Below are 26,022 nucleotides of genomic sequence, written 5' to 3' on the forward strand. Positions count from 1 at the left end.
TCTGTGAAGAGAGAGAGAGAGAGAGAGAGAGAGAGAGAGATCCTTTCTCCTGCCACCCACATCCCTCCTTCAGTCTTAGCATTGGCTAGCAGCCCCACCCCCCCACCTGCCGCATCCTCTCCTATCCCCTCGCCTGCCTTGGCTCCACTCCCCAGCCCGCAGCCCCGCCCACGCCTCCGGAGAGTGACACCAGGGTTCCCGAGATGAGTGCGGTGTTCGCCAGGCTGGACCCCCGGCGGGTCCAGTGGGGGGCGACGTGGTACGCGCTGCACTCTCGCGTCCTGCGTACCAAGCCTGTGGAGTCCATGCTGGATGGCGCCGGCACGGCCACGGGTGGGACCGGCCCCCACGGCACCAAGCTGGCCCGGGTGCTGACCACCGTCGACCTGGTGTCGCTGGGCGTGGGCAGCTGCGTGGGCACCGGCATGTACGTGGTGTCCGGGCTGGTTGCCAAGGAGATGGCGGGACCCGGGGTCATCATGTCCTTCATCATCGCGGCCGTGGCTTCCATCCTGTCAGGTGACTCCGGCGTCCGGTAAACGGGGGGGCCGGGGGGGGATGACACCTTTTAAAAAGTTGCAGCCAGGATTTGGCTGTTACCTTACAGCAATGTTACGTGAACGTTGCATCTGAGTTGGCTTTGAGTGCTGATTTACCTTTGTTGTATATTTCAGAAGTGGCTTCAAACCTGTTGTTGAGAAAACTGTTACATTGCAGCGAGTCTGCTTATATTTATCAGCTGGCTGACTCAACTCCCCTGCAATGTGGACACGATGGAATTCTAACGCATAGATTATTATATTAGGTGGGGAAAAACCCCAACTTGCAGGGTCATAGCAACCGTGTCAGAGTGAACCGTCTGCACTGTCGGGTCTCCTCGTGAGTGTGTTTCTCTCGAACCTGATCCGGCTCGGCTCCTGAGGGTTTTTGTTTCCACTGCTGGAAAAAGTGACGTTCCCTCCCTGCGGGGTGACAGGGGGAAAACTAATGGATGCTGTGCATGCTTTATGGTGTGGCTCCGATCATGTGTCAGCCGCCATCGCCAGTAACGCTACACCCACAGCGAGAGGGCACCCATCCAGGCTGCTACTGTGACCGACCAGTCTCACCGATAAAGATCACTGTCTGTAGGGACTCTGTGTGTAGAGGATTCACTGTAGACGCTGTCTGTAGGGACTCTGTGTGTAGGGGATTCACTGTAGACGCTGTCTGTAGGGACTGTGTGTAGAGGATTCACTGTAGACGCTGTCTGTAGGGACTCTGTGTGTAGAGGATTCACTGTAGACGCTGTCTGTAGGGACTCTGTGTGTAGGGGATTCACTGTAGACGCTGTCTGTAGGGACTCTGTGTGTAGGGGATTCACTGTAGACGCTGTCTGTAGGGACTGTGTGTAGAGGATTCACTGTAGACGCTGTCTGTAGGGACTGTGTGTAGAGGATTCACTGTAGACGCTGTCTGTAGGGACTGTGTGTAGAGGATTCACTGTAGACGCTGTCTGTAGGGACTCTGTGTGTAGAGGATTCACTGTAGACGCTGTCTGTAGGGACTCTGTGTGTAGAGGATTCACTGTAGAGGCTGTCTGTAGGGACTCTGTGTATAGAGAATTAACTGTAGACGCTGTCTGTAGGGACTCTGTGTGTAGAGGATTCACTGTAGACGCTGTCTGTAGGGACGTGCTGTGTGTAGAGGATTCACTGTAGACGCTGTCTTTAGGGACTCTGTGTGTAGAGGATTCACTGTAGACGCTGTCTGTAGGGACGTGCTGTGGAGGACTCACTCTGTACAGACCAGTGTTTCATATCACTCCTGCACATCACAGGTGCACCTCACCTGTTCATTTCAACACTGACCAGGACCTTGCTCTGACAGATGGGACAGTTGGTTTAGCATGCACAATCTGATAAAGTCTTATATTAAGGTGATATTAATTAGTCATTAAATTACTAATTAAATTTAATAACAGACTGTATGGCTGTCATTAAGATTACTTGATTACTTTGTAGTGTCTTTCCTAATGTAGACACCACTCACTCCTCATAAATGACCTGTGAATGGTGAATAACTCTATAAAGCATTTGCTGAATTTTTAATGTAGTGTCTATCCTAAAGTCATTTGTAAGTTGTAGTTGACAACCGGGGGAGGCAGTGCAATAAAAGTATAATATTGTTTTAATAATGTATCAGCTTATTCTTAATGGGACTTAATGTGTAACCCGAACTTTCACAGGGGATATTTCATAGAGGAAATTCAGTGTAACAGTACAAGATCGAGTCTTATCAACACCAATATCTATAAAACTTGCTATCTGCCTGTGCACCCACCCCCACCCCCACTCCCCCCCAAACCCACAGGAGTGTGCTACGCTGAGTTCGGAGTTCGCGTACCGAAGACCACGGGCTCGGCCTACACCTACAGCTACGTGACGGTGGGGGAGTTTGTGGCCTTCTTTATCGGCTGGAACCTCATCCTGGAGTACCTGATCGGCACGGCCGCAGGGGCGAGCGCGCTCAGCAGCATGTTCGACTCGCTGGCCAATCACAGCATCAGCCGCTTCATGATCAACAACATCGGAACTCTCAACGGCCTGGGTGAGTTGCTGGGGGGGGTTCAGATCCAGAAGCTCCTTCAGCCCTCAGAAGATCCTTCAAAGGGAGATGCCAGGCAATGCGGTTGTACATTTGTGATGGGATTTTTGTAGCTGCATACAGCAGGGCAGGGTAATGCAGAAATGAGTGATTCGGTATCTGGGAGTTGTTTAATGGTGGGAATCATACCCTGCCGTGCTGACCCCCTCCCTGGACATGGAAAGAGCATGGGTGGGGGTGGGGGGGAGGGATGCTGAAAACCTCAAACTGGGAAAAAGAACAGGTGTGTGGGATTTAGGTAATTAAGAACCCAGCTGTTGTTGGTTTCAGGTAATTAGCCATCTTCCTTTCTTCCAAACAATGTTTCCTCTTGAATCTTTGTTTTGAAAACTCCAATAAGTAGCAATGCAAGCAATTAACGTACTGTGTCTTGCCATGACGGCAACGGTGATTTCAGCTGTGTGAATGGATATTGTCAAGACAAAGTGGATCAGCCTCAATAAACAATTGTGGGATGAAGTTGGGGTTCTGGACCGGAGTTCAGGGCTGTGGGTTTGGACTGCACATGAGCTGTGGCTGTCGAACCTGTAGCACAAGGCCTTGGAATAAACCTGCCGTCACTGGTTAATGTGTAAGGCTGAAGCTGGCCCTTGAGACTGTGAATTGAATAGCGGTCGGGTGTTGATGCGTTTGACCCTGCAGAGAAAAGGCTTTTTGTCGAGAAATTTCACACCTATTCTGAGCCACAGAATCTGTGTTAGTGTGGAGCCATTCCTCCTGGGCTTCCGTGCACCTTTTTGTTGAGACACGATAGCGGTCAATAGCCACCTCTTCTTTCAGCACTCTCTGCTCCCCTTTGGGGGGGGGGGGGGGGGGGTGCAGTAACCTCATCCTGATGGCCAGATGAGTGAGATCCCTCCCCCCATCTCTGAGACAAAAGACAGCACTGACTGTTCCCGTAACCCTCATCTTCCTCTTTCATAAATCAAAATTGCAGTAACACTCTGTGTATACACTCTCTCTCTCTCGCTGATGAAAGCTGCTAATGAAAGGACTTCCTGCAGATTGCTGTCCATCATCTTCATGCAGTCAGCACTTTCACGGCAAGTCAGTCTGTGCAGATTTACTGTGAGTTACCCATAATGCCGCGGGGTGAGAACCCAGGCGGGGCACTGCTGTTGCACCCCACAGCACTGTGCCAGGGTATACCCTGTTCATTACATTACATTACATCATTTGACAGACGCTCTTACCCAATTAAGTGCACCACTATGCTAAAATGATGCTGCTTCCTCTCTCAGATGTAGAAAATGTCTTTTCATTTTCAGAGTCACCGCAGTTCTCTCTGTGGCTGTCGTTGACATGTGGTAGCAGGTTTGAAAATCAAGAATCCAACGAGCTCATGGAAAATGCATGTAGCTGTGAAAGAGGATTTGGGAGGATGAGATGAAAAACGCATCAGAATTTCTGGAGACTAAGCGAGAGGGAGAGAGAGAGAGGGAGAGAGGAGAGAGAGATATGAGAGAGACGGCAAAAGTGTGTGGTTGTGCGAGAAGCCATAAGAGAAATTGAATCTGAAGTGGTGTCAGGAGATTGGGGAGAAGGGACTCGCTAAGATTAAACTGAAGGTTACGCCTGCCCTGAGGTGCCTTTGGGCCTCAGTGCTGCCTGAGAGCTCCATACGGCACAGAGTCGAGGTGAGAAATCCTTAAATCCCCCTGATCTCACACTCCCACTTCCCCGGATTCAGTTGTGGTTGGAGAATAAAAGAAGTAGGATTTAACCGGCTGTAACAACCCTGTTAAAAGGCAACAATCGTCCTCATATCGCCCGTAAAAAAGACAAGCAAACGCCGGTTGTTCTGCGCTGTCCTGCGTTCACAGTCGTATCACGCAAAAATCGCTGCTCGCATTCTACTCGAAACCGTGCGAAAAGGATAGAAAAGTGGATTTTATGTGCGTAGTGAGCAGTTTCCAGCTGCGACCGGAAAGCGGCCGGCATCGCGCCGCGGTAATGAAGGCTTCGGCTATCTGAGCACGCACACGCCGGGTGTCGGGAAATTGCGCGGCCTCTCGGTAATAGTTTTGCCATTCAGAGGGGAGGTTTGTGGCAGACAGGGGAAATGCCACTTGTCACAGTAAGTAATGAGTATTTCATTACCGGATCTTTTTCCCCCACGCGCCGTTTCATCAAAAACCCTCTCGAGGGAAGCCCTCTTTTTTTCAATTTTACGTTCCACTCAGACAAACAAGTAAAACAAAAACTAATTTCTCAGAGCGCAGAGAGAGGGATATTCTCTCGAGGCTCATTGGCATCTGATCGTTATGAATATCTCATGCATCTGTGTTTTAGCCTCCTGGGTTCAGAGCTGCATCAGTGCAAGGCACTGGGGCAATTCCTGGCAAAATATGGGCATGTATATGCTGAGACCATCATTCTGATGACAGCCACTTACATAGGTTACAATTTTATCCAATAACACTGGATATTTACTGGGCAATTGTGGGTTAAGTACCTTGCCCAAGGGTACAATAGCAGTGCCCCAGCGGGGTATCGAATCAGCAACATTTCGGTTCCAAGCCCTGCTCCTTACCACTACACCACCCTGCCGCCAGTACAGTAATTCCATTAATATAAAATAATTACAGTGCCGTTGTTGTTGCTGTCTTTGTGGACTTTGGGTTGCTGATAGGTTTTCCACAGGATCTGATCCTGGGTCAGTACCCACCCCCTTTCTGGGGCCAGAAAATACCTGCTCCTCTGGCTGGTTGGGGGAGATTTGTCGGGTGGTGGAGACGGGGGTGGACATTACCTATACCCGGTGGAATTTTGTTTAGACGCTTTGAGGCTCGGACCCCTCGCGGCAGAACTCTGACGCAGAGGAAGAGAAGAGGACGGAGGGTGTGCAGCGGCGTGTGTGATCTGGGCATCGCGGGGTGCACGTTCCCACGTTCCTCCACTTCTGATTGAGTGGGCCTGTTTCCTCCGAAGGGCTACAGCCAGGCCGGAGGGAGCGATCAGCACGTGATTAATATGACAGCTGCCCCTCAGAGTGTCAGAGCGTCATCGTTTCCTCCTTCCTTTCATGAAAGGACGCAGAACCAAAGGCAGATGTCCCCTCTCACCGCTCCACAGCTGGGTCTTATACAGACCAATACACAGCCCAAGAGTCTGGACAGCAATGCTTCAAACAGAGTTTTACACAGATATTTGGTAGCAGTTTTCAGACAGTGTCTGTGCAATTATATTCAACTCAGTCCAGTTTTCTTCAAGATTAAAAATCCTGCTTTCCCACACCCTTTCATACCTACACTCCTCCCCCCCCCTCCCCCTCTTCCTATGGATCTATCCTGGCCTATAATCTCCACAAGGGGACACACACACTACAATCTAGTTTTAAGAGCCACCAGAGATTCCTTTGTCAAACTCTGAGATAAAGGCAGTCTTATCCGTAACATCTGTGACAGACGTGTGACACCTACCTGTTTCACAAATCAATTTGTGCTCCATAAATGCAGTCTCTTTCTCCTGAATGTTTCAAAAGCTGGAAATGAATGAAGCCTCATTAGAGGCTTATCTTAGGGTTAACTTAAGCAGTTATACAGACAGTCACCATTTTCATGACAATTTGATCTATAAAGAGCCTTTGTGAATAAGTTGAAATGCTTCAGGATCTAATCCTCAGTGTGGCACTGCTGTTGTACCCTTGAGCAAAGCTTAACCTACATTTCTTTAGGAGGTATTCAGCTATGAATGCATGCACTATTTTCCACTATTGCCAGAAATCTTTTGACCACCATTTTCCCAAGGTCAGGAAATCATTTTCTATTTTTTTTCCCCAATTGACCTTGGATTTTTTTTTTAATTCCCTCTGGAGACTCCACTATGCTACATGTGCATTGCTTAGTGACAATCTCGGTTATAGACATGCATTATGACAAATCAAGTTGAATTTGGTTGATTGATACTGTAAAATCTAAAGTGTAATTGAGTTTGTGTTTGAGGAAGAGAGTGTGTGTATCAGTGCGCGCGAGTTAAAGAGCGCATCTCGTTTTGCGCATCCACAGGGAAGGGGGAGGAGTCGTACCCGGACCTCCTGGCCCTGGTTATCGCTGTCCTGGTGACGGTGATCGTGGCGCTTGGGGTGAAGAACTCTGTGGGCTTCAACAACGTGCTGAACGTCATCAACCTGGTGGTGTGGGTCTTCATGATGATCGCCGGCCTGTTCTTCGTCAGCGGCTCCAACTGGGACAACGGCAGGTTCCTCCCCTACGGCTGGTCTGGGGTAAGCAGCGCAGCACGACACCGCATGTGATGTCACCCTCCCTGCACCTGGAGGAGGAGCGTGATTGGTTCCCGCAGCCAGGGACCTGGGTCTTTAGTTGGGTGAGTGGGCGGACTTTACTCAGAGTGGGCATGGCCCGGGCGGGCTGGGGGTGGAAGTTGACAGTTACGTGGAACTCTGAGAAGGTCTCGGGAGGTCAGAGAAGGTACTTCTTTAATTAATGGGAGCTACACTGAGCACATTCTCTCAGGAATGACAAAAACCAGCATACGGGCTGCAGATGGGCTATCGCGTTGTGAACAGCGAGAGACGCTGCAGGTGGTGACAATGGAACCCAGCAGGGGGTTAATGCAGCCCTCTCTCCATCCAAAACCTCCCTGTGTGGAACAGATGAGAGAGGAATTCACCCGTCAAGAGAATTTGTTTTGTTAAGCAATTCATTTTCATTAAAAAAGAACATGTTTCTTGACTGATAGAACACATCTCACATTGTAATATGAAAGGGGATGTTGGTAATATTCACGCTTTTCTGTGCCTGACAGTTTTCCTTGCCTTCATTCTGAAAGTGCTATATCTGCTACTTTTAGGTGTGGAGGTGAAATGAACAGTACGTAAGGAATACGTGGGTTGGATGTTGTGATAAATTTTTAGGTCTTTTCAGAAGATTCACACATATTCTTTGCTAAACATTTGTCTGAGTGCCTTCGTAAGGGTGTCCTATATGCAGCTATTAGGTGATAGCTTTTGATAGTCCAATTGATTGATAGTCCAATTCTTCCATTTGGTTGAGAAACTGCTTAAAAAGGTCTCAGTAAATACAGCAAGGTTTTCCTTTTCCCTTAAATGTACAAATCTTCAGACCAGTGCTTTGGACCAGTGGCTAACTTCCATTCCACCCAAGCTGTAACTGAATTATAAGGTGTTCTTTAAGTCATAAAGCACCAGGGCTGAAACTTAATCATAAAGTATCTGAGCTGAAACTGAATCATAAAACATCTGAGCTGTATTATTTGAATTAGTCCAAGACTGGTCCTGGCTCCTGGTCCTAACAGGCTTCAATTTTTTTCTCTCAAAACAAATTGCCTGCTTTCTTACATGCACACTTCGTGAATTGTCCAGTGCAGTGAGCATGAGAAACCCTCCACAGCAGTTTTGCTCTGTATTCAAAGCGGCATGCTCTTTACTGCTGCTGTGAACCTCTAAACTGGTTTAGATTTGGGCCATCACCACCTCTACTGCATTCTCAACGCTGCCCTCCCAAAACGGGGCCCTCCAGAGCCAGGTAACCATAACAACGCCTGCCTTTTTTTGTTTTTGACCGTTTTCTTTCTGGGCAGGTCATGCAAGGTGCAGCCACCTGCTTTTACGCCTTCATCGGGTTTGACATCATCGCTACCACAGGTGAGGAGGCGAAGAGTCCCAACACCTCCATCCCCTACGCCATCACCGCCTCTCTGGTGACCTGCCTCACCGCCTACGTCTCTGTGAGTACCCAGCATGCACCTCTTCCAGGCCTGGGCGGGGCCTAGCATAACCACGCCCCCGGCCACAGGCGTCTGAGTTTATTCACGCCTTTAGCAAGACGCTTAACCTGAATTTCCTCACAGAAATGTAATCAGCTATACAAATGGAAAATCAGTCCCGTGCCTTAAACTCTCTCGCTCGCTGTATGGCTTACATGGATTCCATATCACTCTTAGGGAGTTCAAAATAAACTGCTGTTCAACTAGAAACCACCCCCATGCTCCCAAACACACACACACACACACACAGAATTAGAACATGCGCGGTTCACTTCCCAGCAGAATCATAACAAAGGTTTGGAACTAGTACAGTAGCCACTGTCTCTCTGTTTGATACTCATTATCGCCAAGGTGCATTGTGGGTAATGGTCAGGTGTCAAACTGCCATCCTGTTTGTGCAGCAAACTTGTCCGTCAAGCTGCATCACATTTTCCAAAATCAACATGCTTTGAGGAAAAGCCATTGCCTCAAGCAGTTTTCCACAAAAATGTTTTTTTTTTCTTTAATTTTGTGTGTCATGCAATATTTAACACACACACACACACACACACACACACACACACACACACACACACACACACAAAACCCAGCTTACAGTTTTTAGCAGCTGGAGAACTGAGGCGAGTTCAGCTAAGAGACGTGGGGATCCTCATGAAACATTAATGCTGTTTTTTTCTGCACACAGGACAACACACAAAATGTCACTGTTCACCTCTGAGCTGATCATTTCAGATACCAAAACAGCACAAAATGTCACTGTTCACCTTTGAGCTGATCATTTCAGATACCAAAACAGCACAAAATGTTAAAATATTGATAAAACTAGAGGACGGATAAACTGGATTTCTATGAACCAAGAACATTCTGGAAATTGTTTTCATCCTGGAACATGATGGAAAAGTCGCAAAAGGTGCTCAGATATGCCACTGTCCTTGTAAAGACATGTACAGTTTCACAAATGAAAATGGTCAATAAACTTCAACCTTGCTCTTTTTCACAGGAAGCAAATGCAGCCATTTTGCACACTACTTCACTTGTTTAATGTAATTTCCTATCAAACCTAGCAATGCCATTGTGCTGATATTGATTAATTGGCTATTAGCACAGTAAGCCCGCTGCCAAAAATCACTGGTTACTGTAATTCCCTTCCAAGAATGTCTGCAGATGTTGCTCTGTGCAGGGACAAAATAGTCCATCTTCAAAGTTCACCTGTTTTGTGGGAGCATGACTTCTGCCACACTGATAATAAACCTGGGGATTCTCATGTTTATTAGTAGAAACATCAGTGAAAAGTGATAGAAAATAATACAAATGTGTTTGCAATGTGGAACCCTGATAGTAATAAGCAGTCTGTTTAGGAGGATGTTGGATGCTTGATTAAGGCTGTTGACCACCGTTTGTGCTGGGCAGCAGTGGTGCATTGTGGGAAGGGGCAGGGCTTGTAACCCAAGGGTTGCTGATTTGATTCTGAGGTAGGGTGCTGCTGTTGTACCCCTTGGGCAGGGGGTAACTCAGATTGCTTCAGTAAATATCCGGCTGGGTGAAAGGGTGACGTACAGGCCGCGTCACTCTCTGTGGAGCGATTTCGAACCCTCGGTGTGGCGTTTCCGCAGGTCAGCGTGATCCTCACCCTCATGGTCCCCTACAACGACATCGACGGCGACGCCCCCCTCATGGAGATGTTTGCCGTGCACGGCTTCCAGGCGGCCAAGTACATTGTGGCCATCGGCTCCATCGCCGGGCTGACCGTCAGCCTGCTGGGCTCCCTCTTCCCCATGCCCAGGGTCATCTACGCCATGGCAGGGGACGGCCTGCTCTTCAGGTAACTCCCGCCCCCTGTCCCTCCCCCCAACCCCACCCCTTCGGCCTCGGTCCCTGCTCTCGGCTGTGAGTGGATTGGCCCTGTTAATGAGTCTGGCCAGTGATCAGTATCTCGTTACAACGAAGCACGCTGACTAGCTTAAAGTAATGGTAGAGCATCTGTTAACCATTGTACATAGCTTATTGGATGATGATACCTGAGTCCTAGCTAAAGTGTGTGTGTGGTGTGTGTGTGTGTGTGTGTGTGTGTGTGTGTGGGGTGTGTGTGTGTGTGTGTGGTGCGCGTGTGCGTGTGTGTGTGTGTGTGTGTGTGGTGTGTGTGTGCCTGCCTGCTTGTGTGTGTGTGTCTGTGTGTGTGTGAATGTGTGTGTGTGTGTGGTGTGTGGTGTGTGGTGTGTGTGTGTGTGTGTGTGTGTGTGTGGTGTGTGTGTGGTGTGTGTGTGGTGTGTGTGTGTGTGTGTGTGTGGTGTGTGTGTGTGTGTGTGTGTGTGTGTGTCTCAGGTTCCTGGCCCATGTGAGCCCCTACACGGAGACGCCGGCGGTGGCCTGCGTGGTGTCGGGTTTCCTGGCGTCGCTGCTGGCCCTGCTGGTCAGCCTGCGCGACCTGATCGAGATGATGTCCATCGGCACGCTGCTGGCCTACACGCTGGTGTCCGTCTGCGTCCTCCTGCTGCGCTACCAGCCCGACAGCGACGTCCACGGCTTCGTCGACTTCCTGTCGGAGGAGAGCGCCAAGCGGAAGGAGGGCGTGCTGGCCGAGTGCGAGAAGGAGGCGTGCTCGCCCGCCAGCGAGGGCGAGGACTACGGCGGCCCGCCCACCAACACCTGCGGCGCCAAGAACCTGCCGTCGCTCAGCGACAACGAGATGCTGATCGGCAAGCCCGACAAGTCGGCCTACGCCGCCGGCCACCCCAACTACGGCACGGTGGAGATGGGCTCGGGCATCGAGGCGGAGGAGTCGGACAGCGCCCACGTGATCCGGCTGAAGAAGCTCCTGGGCCCGCGCTACTATACCCTGCGCATCCGCCTGGGCCTGCCCGCCAAGATGGACCGGCCCACCGCCGCCACCGGCCGCACCGTCACCACCTGCGTGCTGCTGCTCTTCGTCCTCGTCTTCCTCTTCTGCGCCTTCGTCATCTTCGGCTCCGAGCACATCTCGGGCAGCCGCTGGTGGGCCGTGCTGCTGGTGGCGCTGATGGCGGTCCTCATGGCCGCCTTGGTCTTCGTCATCCTCCAGCAGCCCGAGAACCCGAAGAAGCTGCCCTACATGGCGCCCTGCGTGCCTTTCGTCCCCGCCTCCGCCATGCTGGTCAACGTCTACCTCATGCTCAAGCTCTCCAGCATCACCTGGATCCGATTTGCCGTCTGGTGCTTCGTGGGTAAGTGGGCCTTCCCTCCCTCTCTCCAGTTTGATTGCGGCAGTGTAGCATAGTGGTTAAGGAGCAGGGCTCATAACCGAAAGGTTGCTGGGTCAATCCCCTGCTAGGGCACTGCTGCTGCACCCTTGGGCAAGGTACCCACAACCCACAATTGCCTCAGTAAATATCCAGCTGTATAAAAGGATAACATTGTAAAAACCTGTAATTGATGTAAGTCGCTTGGGATAAGAGCGTCTGCTAAATGCCAATAATGTTATGTAATGTTATGTAATGATCGTCGGCTACTTCACAAGGTTAATGACGGGGGAGGGGGGCAGCAGTGTAGCACAGTGGTAAGGAGCAGAGCTCATTGTGTAGGGCAGCAGTATGGAGTTGTGGAAAGGAGCAAGGCTTGTAACCCTCGAGTTCCCAGGTCAATTTCTACTGCAGGCACTGCGGTTGTACCCTTGGGCAATGTAATTAACCCAAATTATCTTGATAAAATATTCAGCTGTTTAAAAAATTGGAAGATATGTAAACCCTTCAACGTAAGTGTGTCTACTGAACAAAATATAATGTAATAATTACATGCTTTACTGAGCATATAATGTAAATAATGATTGTGTGTGTGTGTGTGTGTGTGTGTGTGTGCACCCTGCAGGCCTGCTGATCTACTTCGGTTATGGGATGTGGAACAGCACCTTGGAGATTACTGCCAGGGAGGAAGAGGCTCACGCTAGCACCTACCAGCGCTACGACACGGGCGTGGACGATAGCTTCGCCATGGATGACGACCTCTACCCGCAGGACGACGGGGGGCAGTACCAGGGCTGGAACGCCCCCGAGGAGAGGGGCTACCAGTACCAGAACCAGTACCAGAACCAGTACCAGCAGCCCGATGCAACGGACGACAAGCGAACATCTTCCCAAAGCAGGAGACCCAAAAGCAAAGGAAAATCCAGCAAGGGCTTTGAGACCCTGATAGCGGACGATGAGATGGACTACGCACCAGAATGAGACTGAGAACGAGCCCCTCCTCGGGCTAGAATATTAACCTTTCTGTTTTCGCCTTCTCTCTGTCTTCCTTACTGTTCTTTTTTTCATTTCTGTTGTTTTTTTTTGTTCGTTTGTTTATGATTGTTTTGAGGACGGCTTCATCGGATTTTTGATGTGACTTTTTACTCGTCGTTTCAGATGATTGTCTTTGGCAGGGCAATCTCAGTGTGAATGGTTTGCTTTGGAAGACCACCGTCATGGTTTGATATGGAGGGTGTCCTATTTCTGACAATACTCATTTAAAAAAAAAAAAAAACTGCCGGAAATACCAGGGTTAGTTAGAGGCATTCATTTCCCCGAATAATTAGATGACACGGCCTTGGAGATATTTCCTGGATCACTCCCGTCTCCCCTGACACCAGGAAGTGACCAGGAAGTTCCGTCCCTGCTTCCTGTGCTCTCCCTCCAAGTGCCTGTGGATATCTAGAGAACTGAGCTGCTTTCCATCTGTGCTCTCCTCAGCGTCACTGATTTCAGATCAGTGCTCGATAAGCGACCTCAAGCGTTCACAACCTGAGCACTGATCAGAGGTCAGTTATGTTGCGGGGCTTGAAGAACAAGGGAAGCTTTCTCTCTATTTAAGTGAGGAAGCATTATGGGATGTATTTTTAGCTCACCTGTCTTAAAACGTGTCACAATTTGCAGTATTGTTCAGCCTCTTGATTTGAGGCTGTACCATCTTGGCCCCCCCCTTTTTTGAATTTACAGCCATGCAGCAACATTTTCACGACTTGTAGGCACAATCAGTCATGATTTACAGAATAGTTTCGAAAGTACAATTTACAGGCAAATAGAGTGATTCTCTGAAAAAGTTCTTCGAACTTCCCCTTGCAGCTATTATTTACCAGGTATTTTGAGCTAAGTGTTCCAAAAGATGTGAAGCATCTAACGATTAAACCCAGGGAAGGTGTATAGTTGGATGTACCATGCACACACTTGGTGTAACTTACACAGCTCTTTTATACACTTTTGGATGGTCTGTCTCTCTGTCTGTCGCTGTTTTCTAGCCCAGGGGAGGGAGCAGGGGCGGGAATGAGAAACAAATAGTACTTGGACTTTGCTTGCAATAGTGCCTTCATCTGTGGGCGTGGCTACATGGTGTCTGTCATCCGTTGTGGGCGTGTCTGATGGCTGTTTTTCCACTTCTGTTCAGCTGGGACCACCTTTTGGGGGTTTTTCAATGTGGCACGTGGTTGGGTGTGCTGGATGTGGACATGTCTGTCATGTGTTTGTCATCGGTGGGCGTGTGCATTGCGGGGGCATGGCTGCCAGGTGCTCTCGTGTGCTGGGCTTGTTCCCACAGCGATCCCTGGCTTTACGGCCTCATTGGTAACGCCACACTGACTCTGTGCTGCATCTGCATGCAGGTGACACTGTGGTTACTTTACCTCATCAATCTGTATCTCTCCTCTGGGGCATGTCAATCAATGCCTCTACAGGGAGGGGGGGGGGGGGGGGGAGGGGCGGGGGATGGGGAGAGGGAGAGAGGGGGGGAGAGGGGGAGGGGGGGTGAGAGACAGAGAGAGGGAGAGAGGGGGGAGGGGGAGGGGGGAGAGGGAGAGGGAGGGGGGGGAGAGGAAGAAGGAGAGAGAGGGAGAGGGAGAGAGAAAAAGAGTGAGAGAGTAAAAGGTGAAAGAGAGAGGTGGAGGGGGTAGCGAGAGAGAGAGGGTGAGGGAGAGATAGAGAGAGAGAGAGAGAAAGAGAGAGAGAGGGAAAGGGAGAAAGAGACAGAGAGAAAGAGATAGAAACAGAGAGAGAGAGAGACAGAGAGAGAGCATGAGAGATAGAGACAGAGAGAGAGAAAGAGAGAGTGTACACTGGTGGAGATGGCTCCTGTAGTGTTGCCAGCACTGAATGCTTTGTACTGGAGTGTGATATTCTGATGTGCTGATGTTCTGGAGGGAGTTTTTTTCTGCCCATTCTGATGTGGCTCTGCCTTCCACATAGCTGGGGTGTTACACAGCCCCAATCTGTCCCAAAAAAAGGCCCCTGGAGGCCCCAAAGAGAGCCCGCTCCTTAGGCGTGCTGCTGACCTGTCCTGCAAAGAGAGGCCTTATCTCTGAAGTGCACTAAATTCCCTCCTCTGCTTTGTTTCTGATGAGCTCCATCTGAACCCATGCAGAACGTTTTTACAGCACGCTCTGCAGCGTTATATCAACGTAAACACTTTCGCTGCCAGGTTACAGCAAAGTTGTGAGTGGGTGCGTTTAACGTCGATAACGTCTCATCCGAAACAGAGGGAAGACGCAACAGTTGTGTTTGTCAGAGATTGTCTGAGTTAAGTGGGCGTGTTAAATACCGCCTGCCTGATTGCGTGGCTTAATTCTGCCAGAACTGAAAGCGTGCAAGAATCCTTCAGAAAATGTGATAGTGACTGTGTGGCTGAAGGTTGTCTTTGGAACTCATGATTTCAGCCCTCGGGGTTCTTTTTATGTCATAGACCAGTTAACAGCATCCCACCCAGTTTGGGAACGTGTTCCCCGATAGTGTGTTGGTGTTCAGGCAGACCAGTACTTTATCTAACGCTAGCTGCACAGATCCCAACACAGCACCGAACTGGTGCCGAGCCTTGAGTCTGTGGAGGGGTGTCTGAATCCTGTCTGAATTAATGTGGCAAATCGATGGTCTCTCAGCCGCTGCTCACAAGCTTCCCTCTCCGTTATGGAATCCTTCTGTTTACAAGAAGCAAGCCAAAGTTCCCAGTACGGTCCTGTTGTGTTTTTGTGTTTCGCTGTTACTTGAATAGTGACCATTAGATTAAAACTGGAATGACCTTGTCATGGACACATAGAGAGGCTGTTTTTGTTTTTAACGCGTGTCCCTTATTTCCAGTGTTGTTTCTGGGTACTGTGGTGGCAAGGGTAGGGAGCTGTTGAGGGTCAGCTAAGATTAGGGTGTATTACATAGTGGGGTGCAATAACCCCACCCACTGAACACTGTCAGGATGAAAAATGTGTGTGTTTTAAAGTCTTTCCAAAAGTGTAGTACAAACCCTGAGCTGAAGACCATTCTTTTTCTTCTAGAAGATTATAGAACCTATACCAGGGCAAGGTTAAGGAACGAGGTAGAAATGAAAAGGCAAACAATGTGAGCATACAAACCTATTTTATTACAGGTTTTACAGAAACATCTAAACAAATGTTGCCACTATTGCTTTTAAAGTCAGCTACTATTTGTTCATTTTGTGTATGAAAAAAGATCTCCTCCACTCAAAAAAATCTGTTCCTTCTTATCATGGTGGTTTATTTGGTCTTTGTTTGGGAACTGTGGAACTTGGCTTCCCATGTGAATTTGATATATGTTTCTGCTATATATCTTTGTGATCCTGGTCTGAAGTTTACGTATGCTGATTTGTTGATTTTTTTTCTTGTGTGGTTTTGCCCCTGTGGTACACAGTATAAAACGATATTTAAATTGCCTTCATGAAACTATGAAAATTATTTATTGCAGATACGTTATATATAATGACTCTTACTTTACCATTGTTTGATGACAATATATTATGACACTTGAAATAAATATTTCACGAAATGTGTATATTTTACTAAAAGCAATCACGATCCCAGGCGTCTTACTTCCTGTGTGACTGTGTGGTTTTGCTATGATGCTGGCCTCGCCCTTCGAAGTTTTAAGATGGTGAAAGGACTTTTTCCCATACACTTCAGTAAGCAATATCAAACACATGGTGTGTTCACCCGTGTCCACTGATACCTAACCTCATTCTGGTTTGGCTAGGTAAGCAATGGGCTTGTCTCTCACATTCTCCTCCAACACTCCCAAACTTAGTAAGATTTACCACCTGGTGTCCTGACTGAGGGAAATGTGGAAGTATGTATTTCAGGGAAAAAAAAAAGTACAATAAAAGCCATATGGATTTTGAGGGTCCTTTTGAAATAAAATACAAATTTGATATACCTGTGGTTTTTTTTCCCAGAGTTCATGAGATGAAATTCACCTTCCATGGCACAGGAAGCCAAAGGTAGTGGGAGGCAAGCTGATCTCTGAGGTGTTATATATTATATAATTATAATTATATATATAATTATAATATTATATAATTATATTATATCATTTAGCGGACGCTCTTATCCAGAGCGACTTCCAAAGAAGTTCAATGCTATGCTAAGAGTAGTTATCGAGAAGCATTACAAGAGGTCAGTAAGATACTGAGTTAAGTGCTAAACTAGTGTAGAGTGATTTTTTTGAAAATAGGGATAGATAGGATGGATAGAAATAGATAGAGAGGAAGGTAAACTGTTTCCTTCTTAAAGTGAGGTGCCCAGACCTGGACACAGTACTCTGACTGGTCTGACAAATATTGACAAAAGCTTGCCTGCAAGCTTGCCTGACATATTAATAGCAATCCTGTAGATACTGTCTAACACTCTAACAGTGATGCTGCAAAGATTGTCTAATACTTTAATAGTCATTCTACAGCAGTTACGTTATATTGTCAACAGTGAGCCTACATAAACAATGTGATACTGTAACAGAAATCCTAATGGGATTGTTGATTGAGTACAATTTTATTTTAGTAGAAGGTATCCACTCAGAAAGGTAAATGGTTAATTTGAGTGTACTTTCACAATAATTATTTGATGAAATAATGAATGATGAAAAAATTTGATTTTATCTGATTTAATGTTACTTGAGAAAAATGCTATGAAACATTATTTGCAGTGAGAGATTATTCTCTTTGGGTTTGTGATGGCACATTCCCAGTAATTCATGTTTGGTAAAAAATTCTACCAGGTTAAGTTTGCTGAGAGATGCTGTTCGTGTTAAATATAAGACATCAATGATTTCACATATTTCCTCACTCCAGTTACAGGGATTAGTCATGATAATTAGATTGAATCTCATACATTGGAAAGCTGGATTCTTTTATGAATTGGTTTATATGCCAAACAATCTGTGTGAAGGACATGCTAATTGTATTTATTCCTCTCCAATCTACTTAAACAGAAAGGCAATAAAATCTTTCCCGTCAGACTGGATGACACTCCCAGAATGCAACGTTCCACAGGGCACAGGCTTCCTGAATGGTCTTCAGTTAGAGCTCTTTGGAAGAGAAAAGAGGATGTCACCTGTGCTTGGCTTTTTCAAGTTTCCTGTCTGTCTGGTGTCAAAGAGGAAATGTTGAAAACAAACCAATTTTTACAGAAAACATTGGACCACCCTGTATATAAATTCTTACAAACAGAATACTCCTTAAAGAAAGACACTGCTATTGAGGTTTCATGAGGGGGAAAACTCTTTAACGAAAGAAACAAGATACTAGGAGTATCTGACTACATGTATTGCAATAAATAACAAAGGCTGTGCTTTTGTACATTTGTGATTAAGTCTGGCGGTCTCACGTGTGGCCAGGATGAGCAATTTGTGAACTAAATATCCCAACTGTACACTGAAAATCAATATGTAATTGATGTGCTTACACCGAGCTAATATTAAATTCATTTTAAGATAACACTGAGATTTATTCTGCCCGCCCTACCCTCTTCTTTAATATTAATCTCCCATGCTTGTTTTAAATTCCATGATCTTCACCTGCCAGTCCCACATCCTGCAGAATCCAGAATCACACCGAATCACAGTGAGCTGCCACAGAGAAGGATGTCTCCTCAGAAAGCAAACAGAAACCAGCCAAAAGACTGACAGACAGACAGATGGGCAATAACAAATTGTCTGAAAGACAGATGCTGGCCGACAGAGAATCAGACAGACAGATACATGCCAACAGACAGGCACACAGATACAGACAGACAGGCAAACGAATGCGGGCAGGCAGACAGAGAAAAACAGTCCAACAGGCAACAACCTGAGCGAAAAAAAGAAAGAAGCAGATGCAGACAAAGACAGAGAAGTACGAATTATCTGTGAACCAATACTGTTGGAGAAGGACTGCCATCCTCAGGTCCACCACTGGTCTTTTTTCAGCACAAGAGACACAAACAAAGCAAAACATCTCATGGTCTGACACTCAACACTCAAATATACACATAATCTGTAATTTGCAAAACATACTAAAGGATGACTGACATTAACTGGTGTCGTTAAACCATTACAGATTAGAAATGTTTAAAAAATCTAAAAACGACTTAAATTGGACAGGGGGTTATTCCCAGAAAGTAACAGTATCAGTCAGTTGGAACCAGACGGATGTAAAAACAGCAGGCTGCCCTGAAAATGCGCAACCATCGCTCCATGTGGGCGGAGCTTTAATGCGCTGCGGAGGTCAAGGCTGTAATGTGGAGTTATGTAACATCTGGGCGGGGTGGATCCCCACTGGGGTGACAATCTCCTGGCAGAAGTCTGATGTAATTCCAATGATCTCCTTGGAGGGGGGGGTCTGCATTTAGCTTCACTGTGTACTCATACACTCAACTGTACAGAAACAGTCCATGGAGAAACATGGGGTTACCTCTCCCTGGCAGTGGGGGTGTGTCAGGAAGCAGGGGGGTGGAGGGGGGGGGATTTGAGGTTAAGTCCTTTGTGCTCTGACACCCCCCCCCCCACCCCCCCAACCCCTTCCCTCCACTCAGACGTGGGCGCTCTTAGCGTGGTTGGCGGAGACAGGGGGGCTGAGGTTGCCGCCCCCTTGCTTGGAGTAGTAGAAGCGGTTCTCTGCGTACTGGGCGGGGGGGTCGGGGGAGCAGCAGCAGATCACCGACCCCCCCAGGAGGCAGAGGGCGGAGCCGACCCAGCCCGCGTAGAGCGAGAAGCCGAAGGACATCAGCCCCTGCTCGTGGTGCACGCCGATGGGGAACCAGACCGTCGACACGATCCCGCACACCGCTGGGACAGGGGGCACGGAGAGACAGGCATCACTAATCAATCAACCACTCCATCATTCATCAAACGCAGGCAGAGCACTGGGGCTCCAGGCGCAACTTTCACACAGCAACGGCACTGACGATGTTCAAGCAATCAATCAAATTTTATTTGTCATAGCCCAGTTTTTCAGCTGAGAGTGTCACAAAGCCGCTGTGATGATCTAATGGCCCTTCTACTCCTGCCACCTTTTTGTCACCCAGCACTTCTTTGAATTTGGGTATCAGTAATGCAACAGGATGTCTATCATCTAATGAATGAAATAGCGCGCAGATAGATTGTAGAAAACTGCCAAGCTTCAAAACTGCAGGAACTGTACAAACCTAAATGACAGCGTACAGGCTTCAAGATCAATATTTCAGCCCGTTCAACTCCATCACAGAGGAGACTCTTACTGTTTTATGCAGGATAAATTCTAATATGGGTTAAACCCACAAACACTGTGCTGTACCAATAATAAATATGTGTGCAGAGGGAATTTCTTCCGGACACAGAATATCCACATTTTCAGTACAAATTACCACAGTCAAGTCTTAAATAAGTGATGTGTACATAAATAATAATGTTATGAATGCCTGTAACATTCAAAACAAATGTGAGAAGACATAGACTAGTACAGCACTTTGTGGCCCAGGAGCAAAGAGAATCAGAATCGTAAATCTGCAGGTTTCTCCTGCATAGACGCATTTAAGCCCGTGATGAAGGGGCCTTTCTGTTTGCGAAACAGGATGTAGGAAGCCCGTGGTTTGGGACAGGGGATATGCCCTGAGCACCGTGACCCAGTTCAAGGCTAACAGAGGGGCAGAGCTGAGAGAGGACCCCCGGGAGGAAAGCGGCTGGGGTGTGGGGCTCTCCTGCCGAACATCTGTGTGAGGCGGGCCCCTCAAAAGCACGAGTCTGCCGTCTGGGAAGCTGAGTGATGTGGGGCTTATAGAACTGCTCTGGCAACCAGACCGCAGCTGGCAAAAATTCTCAGACCGCTATCATTGTACCACTGAGCACGGTGCACGGTAAACTGAATTGCATCAATGAACATGCAACTGCATGTCAGTGTTAACCAGAAACAACTGTTTGAGTCAGGGAAGTGTGCAAGGCAAACAAACATGTTTACAGATATTTTTGAAACATGTTTTTTTCCATGAATGTTGTAGCTAATTATTAAATAAGAAGCAGCACCCTGATGCTGAAGAACTCACCCATTATGAGGAGCAGAACGCCTCCCAGCACGGAGCGCCTGTGCTTGGCGCTGTCGTGTTCATTGCCCAGGTTGATGCACGGCATGGCCATCAACACCAGCGCCATGGCGGGCAGCCCGAGGATGGAGGCGGTGATCATCAGTGCGCGGGACGTCTGGATGTAGGCTGGGAATGTAGTTGTGCCATCAGACTAGTTTGAATGCGACGCCCATTTTTTTGGATTATATCTCAATATATCTTTGCTCCAATTAATTGTTCAATGTGAGCAGACAGCTGAAGGTTAAATGGAGCTCGTTAATGGTACAGTATAGTTAGACAAAAAGGTCAATGTTGAGTAAATACCGGTATTGAGTAATTATACCAGTATTCATGATACAAAACAGTTGGAAAAGATGAATGAATTGTGCATTCTTTTTAATAAACAAGTCAATCAACAGAAAATATAACAATGTTAAATTATGTAGTATCTTTTTTTTTTTTAAATCTCAATCTTCAGCTATATCGCGCACATTTCGTTGGTGAAAGACATACATCCTCAGAGGTATGAAAGAGGTCCGAACGGTACTTGGGCACATTCATTAACTGTTTTATATGAAAATAAATGTTTGCGTTTTGGTAGACTTAGAGTAACGGACAGATATCATTCATTTCTAAAACATATACAGCAATACAAATATAGGCCTATATTTTCATTGATAAACTAATCATTTAACAAAATACTTTTCGTTTCTCGTGCCAGTATTTTTTCCATTTCCAGCATATTTTTTATGAAAATCCATGGGCACAATCTTTATTTTGGGTTTAATCTTAATAAACATAATTAATATCTTGCTGGCTGTAAGGTGCTGGCGAGGGCTAGGTAGAGCAACAGGTTTGAGGGGGTGCAACGCCATCAGAATCTTACCTGGCAAGGTGAGGATCTGATTTAAAGCTATGCAGTGGTACAGCGCCGTGGAGATGACGCAGTCAGCCCACAAGCCTTTGGCGCCAAGCTCGTCCATCTTCTTGCAGGTGTTCATGCCGTACTTGCAGGTCACGACCCAGTCGTTGGTGGCCGTCGCGATAATGATGCCGACCCACCCGATGCAGCTCACCGCGAAGCCGCTGAACTGCGCGCAGCTGAGCGCCATGGTGCAGCGCGGTCTATGGGAGAACAGGCTCGGGAGAGGTGTGAAACTGAAGGAATTCACACACCCCCCAGGTCGGATGAAAAAAAAAACCTACAGCCAAATAATTTTGATTGAAATATGTAGCTGTTATATGGGTAATATCCTTCAAGAGTCAATCCGAGTCAGGAAAACTTCTAATGGTGCAATGATGTTTTTGGCAATTCCAGTGGATGCAACAATTCATGTAGTTCCGGGAAGTTTTTTGTCTCTGCTTTTAATAATATGTCACACGGCTTTTTATACCCAAACCGAGACTAGAAAACCCCTTCCAAACTTTCTACCAATCAGATTTAAGGAAGAAAAACGGCAACGGTCCTGGGTCTTTTTCCCGTGCATGTTCGCTTCATACGCCACAAAAATATCAATTTCTTATTTTGATTATAAATTCTGTAAATGCACAGACTCATGTTGATCGTTGTTATTTAAATGCATTTTAAACTTTATAGCTCTATTACAAATGAACTGTGCGTGATTAAAGTCGCTATGGTGTTCTTTGCGCAAAAGAAAATATACTAATATACTAAAGAATTTTTTTTAAATATATACAGTACCTCAGATACCTGCGTTTATTATTAGACTACCATATGTCAGTTGAATAATTCATTTGAAGTCATATTTCAAACTCTGCTGTTTCATGGAGTGGAGTTGTACAAACTTTCCTGCTACGGACGCAATGTTCGAAACATCGCTGCCATCTAGCGGCTGCGGTCGGGCTACAATACCTGAGGAGCGACCCACTACAACACCAAGCGCTTGGAAGTAGCCTACCGTACACCGTGCTGTCAAGGAGGTTTGTGGATCTACCTAGATCAACGTGATCTACTTTGCAATGTGCAGCAGGGCGCGTCGTCCGTTTCAGACCCCAGCCCGAATTAAATTATTTCTGAAAAATGACATTTTTTTGTTATTTCTGACCCCGTGTATTATTGCTTGTTTGTAGGCAGAATCAAACAATCTAACTTGACAGAGCAGACATTTGAGCGAATTGTAGAACAACCGAAGTGTTTACATATTTTCTATAAGCGAAATACACACATTTTTCGTAAAATGACTAAACAAAACTGACGAGAAAATGTAGAATTGCAGACTAGAAATGTCACTTAAACGTCATGACTTTTGAGGCATATGCGTTTTCCTTTTGTCAGCTTCCATACATAGTATACTGGCATGTACAGCCTTGCCTTCCATTCATTTGTTTTCAGACCTCAAGGGAGAGATCAGTGCATTACGCCATATGATTGCGGTTTACATAAGAAGTGTTTTGCTGGAGCTGCAGGTGACGCGTGTTGACGTTTACGTAACAGGTCGACCTCCCCATTGTAGCATACGGTACATGCACGGATGTATTTTCTTTGACATCAACGGTCTCAAACTGACCTTTATGTGCAGTACTTTTAACCACAAAGTAAATACGTTAAAATGGGCGTTAGGTTTGGCCATACTCAAAATGAAATGGAAACTGTATGTACAATTTTACATGCCTTTTATCTATTAGGATATTTAGTAAATGTAAGTCATCAAATGCTAATGTGTGTATTGTTTTATAAATGTGAAATGTGAGTCTGTAAAATTAAGTGTGCCTCTTTTGTTCACCAAAAACTTGTCTGTTGCGTGGATGCCAGGCAGACCGTTTTTGTCATTTTGTCTGATACGAATGGCTTGCTCCCGTTTTCCCTGTGGAAACCAGGCGAGAAACTGTCTGCAAGGAAGATTAGTCTAGACAGTACAATAGCAAAATGCTACTGGCACGCTATTTAAAAGTGATGTCCAGGTACTTTTAAACACAAAACACACACACACACACACAGGCATCCATTCTCCTCTCTCTTTTCCTCTCTCTCCTTCAGCAGTAAAAATGAAGGTAAATCTTTGATGTATACTCACGTAACATGATGCATATTCATGACACAGTTTGGAGTGAACTGATCAGGACATAAGCTTGTCAGGTGTTTATTACTCCACTGGAGAAAAACCATGAACAAAACGCAACTCTTAAGCCTACACAAGCCCGACACAAGATCCATTCCTGCCGCGACTCTTCCGATATGACAATTCAATCAAAAACATATCTCCAATTGGTCTTACAGAACAATACAAACACACGTATACATGAGCAACTGCATTTTAATCATAAAAAAAAAAAACAAACCCAAAAATGTGATGATGGAGAAGGCCTTCATCTGAGCTCATGATCTGTGAGCTAATTCCATCAGGACTGAACTGTGCTGCATTTTATTACAGGATTTCTGTGATGTAATCTGTGATCAACTTCAGGATTCCTGAAAAGCAACAGAATCCAGCTTTTTTATAGCAAAGGGTGTCACGTGTTCTGAATACCTTCTGCAGTCAGTATACTGTGTTCTTTGGCCTTGTATTAATGTTTCCACATTACTTTATATTTCTTGCCTGGGAGACGTTCTTTTCCAGATACACATACAGGACCAATAAAAACATCGGACATACCCACTCATAGAAGGGTTATTCTTTATTTTTACTATTTCCCATATTTTAGAATAATAGTAAAGATATCAAAACTATGAAATAACACAAACGGAATTATGCAGTGCCCAAAAAAAGCATTAATCAAATCAAAACTATATTTTAGATTCTTCAAAATAGCTAAAAATAATTAATTTTTTTTTTTTTTAGAAGAAACTCATACATAGATAAATATAAATAGTGAAGTGGTTGTCTAAAAAACAGATTTCAACCATTTAAGCACATGTCTTATCAAAATGTCTTTGCATGCCTGTGTCTCTTTATCTTAATCAGGTGTGTCCAATCTTTTGACTGGTACTGTAAATATCCATTTATCCACCTGAGCATTTACATAAACAGAAGTGCCTGAAATGGAAATGCAACTTGCAGCCTTTGAGGTTAAGAGCCCTGCTCGTTAACCACTGCACCACACAACACACAGTAGTCAGTGCTATACACCTTCATATACCGCCTGTCCGCTTATTAAACAAAGAGCCTGTCGGACTGTAAGGGCAGGATAACTCTGGGTAAGGCTAGATCATCGCTTGCACGTGTTAAATGTGCCATTTTGACACTTTCAGTTCTTTTCTGGCAGAAGTGTTCAAATTTGGAACTTTACTTACTTTCAAACTATTACTTGCAAACTACTGAAAGATTAAAAACAGACATAGTTTTAAAATTTGGTTTTTCTCCTTTTGTTTCACCTGGACTTTGGAACTGCCAGTTGCACGTATTACACTTGACTCCCCACAACGTGGACCGCACTCACACCAAAACACCGGACGCACAGTGAACACAATCTTCCAGCCAGTGGCAGCCATTCCAGGAGCTGCAGGACTCAGAGAATGCTTGTGCACCCACAGCTCAAAGACTTCATCGAAAAAACAAATATTGCGCTGTCCCGTCTACCCCATAGGTAACTCATAAACCCCCTCTTCACACTTAATGACTACCAAAATGTAAATATTGTATTTTATATTCTTTTTTCCTTACCTTCAACAATCCCAAAGGAATTAAGGTATAAAATGCATCTTATTAACAGTATTTTGCAGAAAAAGAATATATTACACATTATCAATCCTTCACCACAGTGTTCAACATTTATACACACACAAACACTGCCTTGGTTTAATATATGCATATGTACTATAGAAAAATAATATCTGCAAGGGGATGTTCCGACCACAAAAAGTCTTTTCCGGTACAACACAGAAATACAAGAAACTGACCACTTGAATATAAAATTTGCTGGCCTTAATACACATTGACCTGGAACGGAGACACCAGACTCATTACCCTTCTACATTATATAAGCTGCGAATATCGGTATTTATCAAAAATCGAAAAAAAATCTACGCGCCTTTATGAAAACATGCTATATACTGTAGAGACTCCACTTTAGTAGAATATGCTCTAGTTTATAGGTATACACACAATGACTGGCAATCGCTCCTTTTAAAAGGATGAACCCATCCCCAAAAATTATTTCGGTAGATGTGAATTCAGACAGCTTGCTATTTATGTGGGTATAGCAGTATTTATATTTGGCTTGGAGACAGACGAAGTGACCGCACCTTGGCCATGGACCACGGCTGTTGAACCTCCCATTTGAACACTGTTAACAGGGGAGAAAAAGGAGGGAGGTGGGATGCTATGAACAGCTGCCTCAGAAAGGAAGGAGCGGGGAGTGGGATTTCTGCAGTCAGACTGATGTGC

The 26,022-nt window shown here is 46.1% G+C and overlaps 3 protein-coding genes across 3 annotated transcripts in view; 1 reads left to right on the forward strand and 2 right to left on the reverse strand.

Annotated features, from left to right (window-relative positions):
- Positions 1-203: 203 nt before the first annotated feature.
- Positions 204-12,590, forward strand: LOC118772849 (probable cationic amino acid transporter). The gene is made up of 7 exons (XM_036521483.1): positions 204-519; positions 2,353-2,589; positions 6,654-6,871; positions 8,209-8,355; positions 10,008-10,216; positions 10,717-11,594; positions 12,235-12,590. The coding sequence occupies exons 1-7, from the start codon at positions 204-206 to the stop codon at positions 12,588-12,590; spliced, it is 2,361 nt and encodes a 786-aa protein (XP_036377376.1).
- A 6,580-nt stretch (positions 12,591-19,170) lies between these two features.
- On the reverse strand, positions 19,171-22,004 carry LOC118773681 (claudin-11-like). The gene is made up of 3 exons (XM_036522719.1): positions 21,564-22,004; positions 20,660-20,824; positions 19,171-19,427 (listed from the first exon to the last, which is right to left on the reverse strand). The coding sequence occupies exons 1-3, from the start codon at positions 21,787-21,789 to the stop codon at positions 19,171-19,173; spliced, it is 648 nt and encodes a 215-aa protein (XP_036378612.1). The 5' UTR covers positions 21,790-22,004.
- Positions 22,005-24,694: 2,690 nt separating this feature from the next.
- The window catches only part of LOC118773285 (polyhomeotic-like protein 3), a 9,860-nt gene continuing 8,532 nt past the window's right edge, over positions 24,695-26,022 (reverse strand). The window contains exon 8 of the mRNA XM_036522149.1: positions 24,695-26,022. This exon is cut by the window's right edge and continues 1,113 nt beyond it. The gene's annotated coding sequence lies outside the window, so the exon portion shown is untranslated.

This window comes from Megalops cyprinoides, chromosome 2, assembly GCF_013368585.1.
Source record: "Megalops cyprinoides isolate fMegCyp1 chromosome 2, fMegCyp1.pri, whole genome shotgun sequence".
Taxonomy (NCBI): Eukaryota; Metazoa; Chordata; class Actinopteri; order Elopiformes; family Megalopidae; genus Megalops; species Megalops cyprinoides.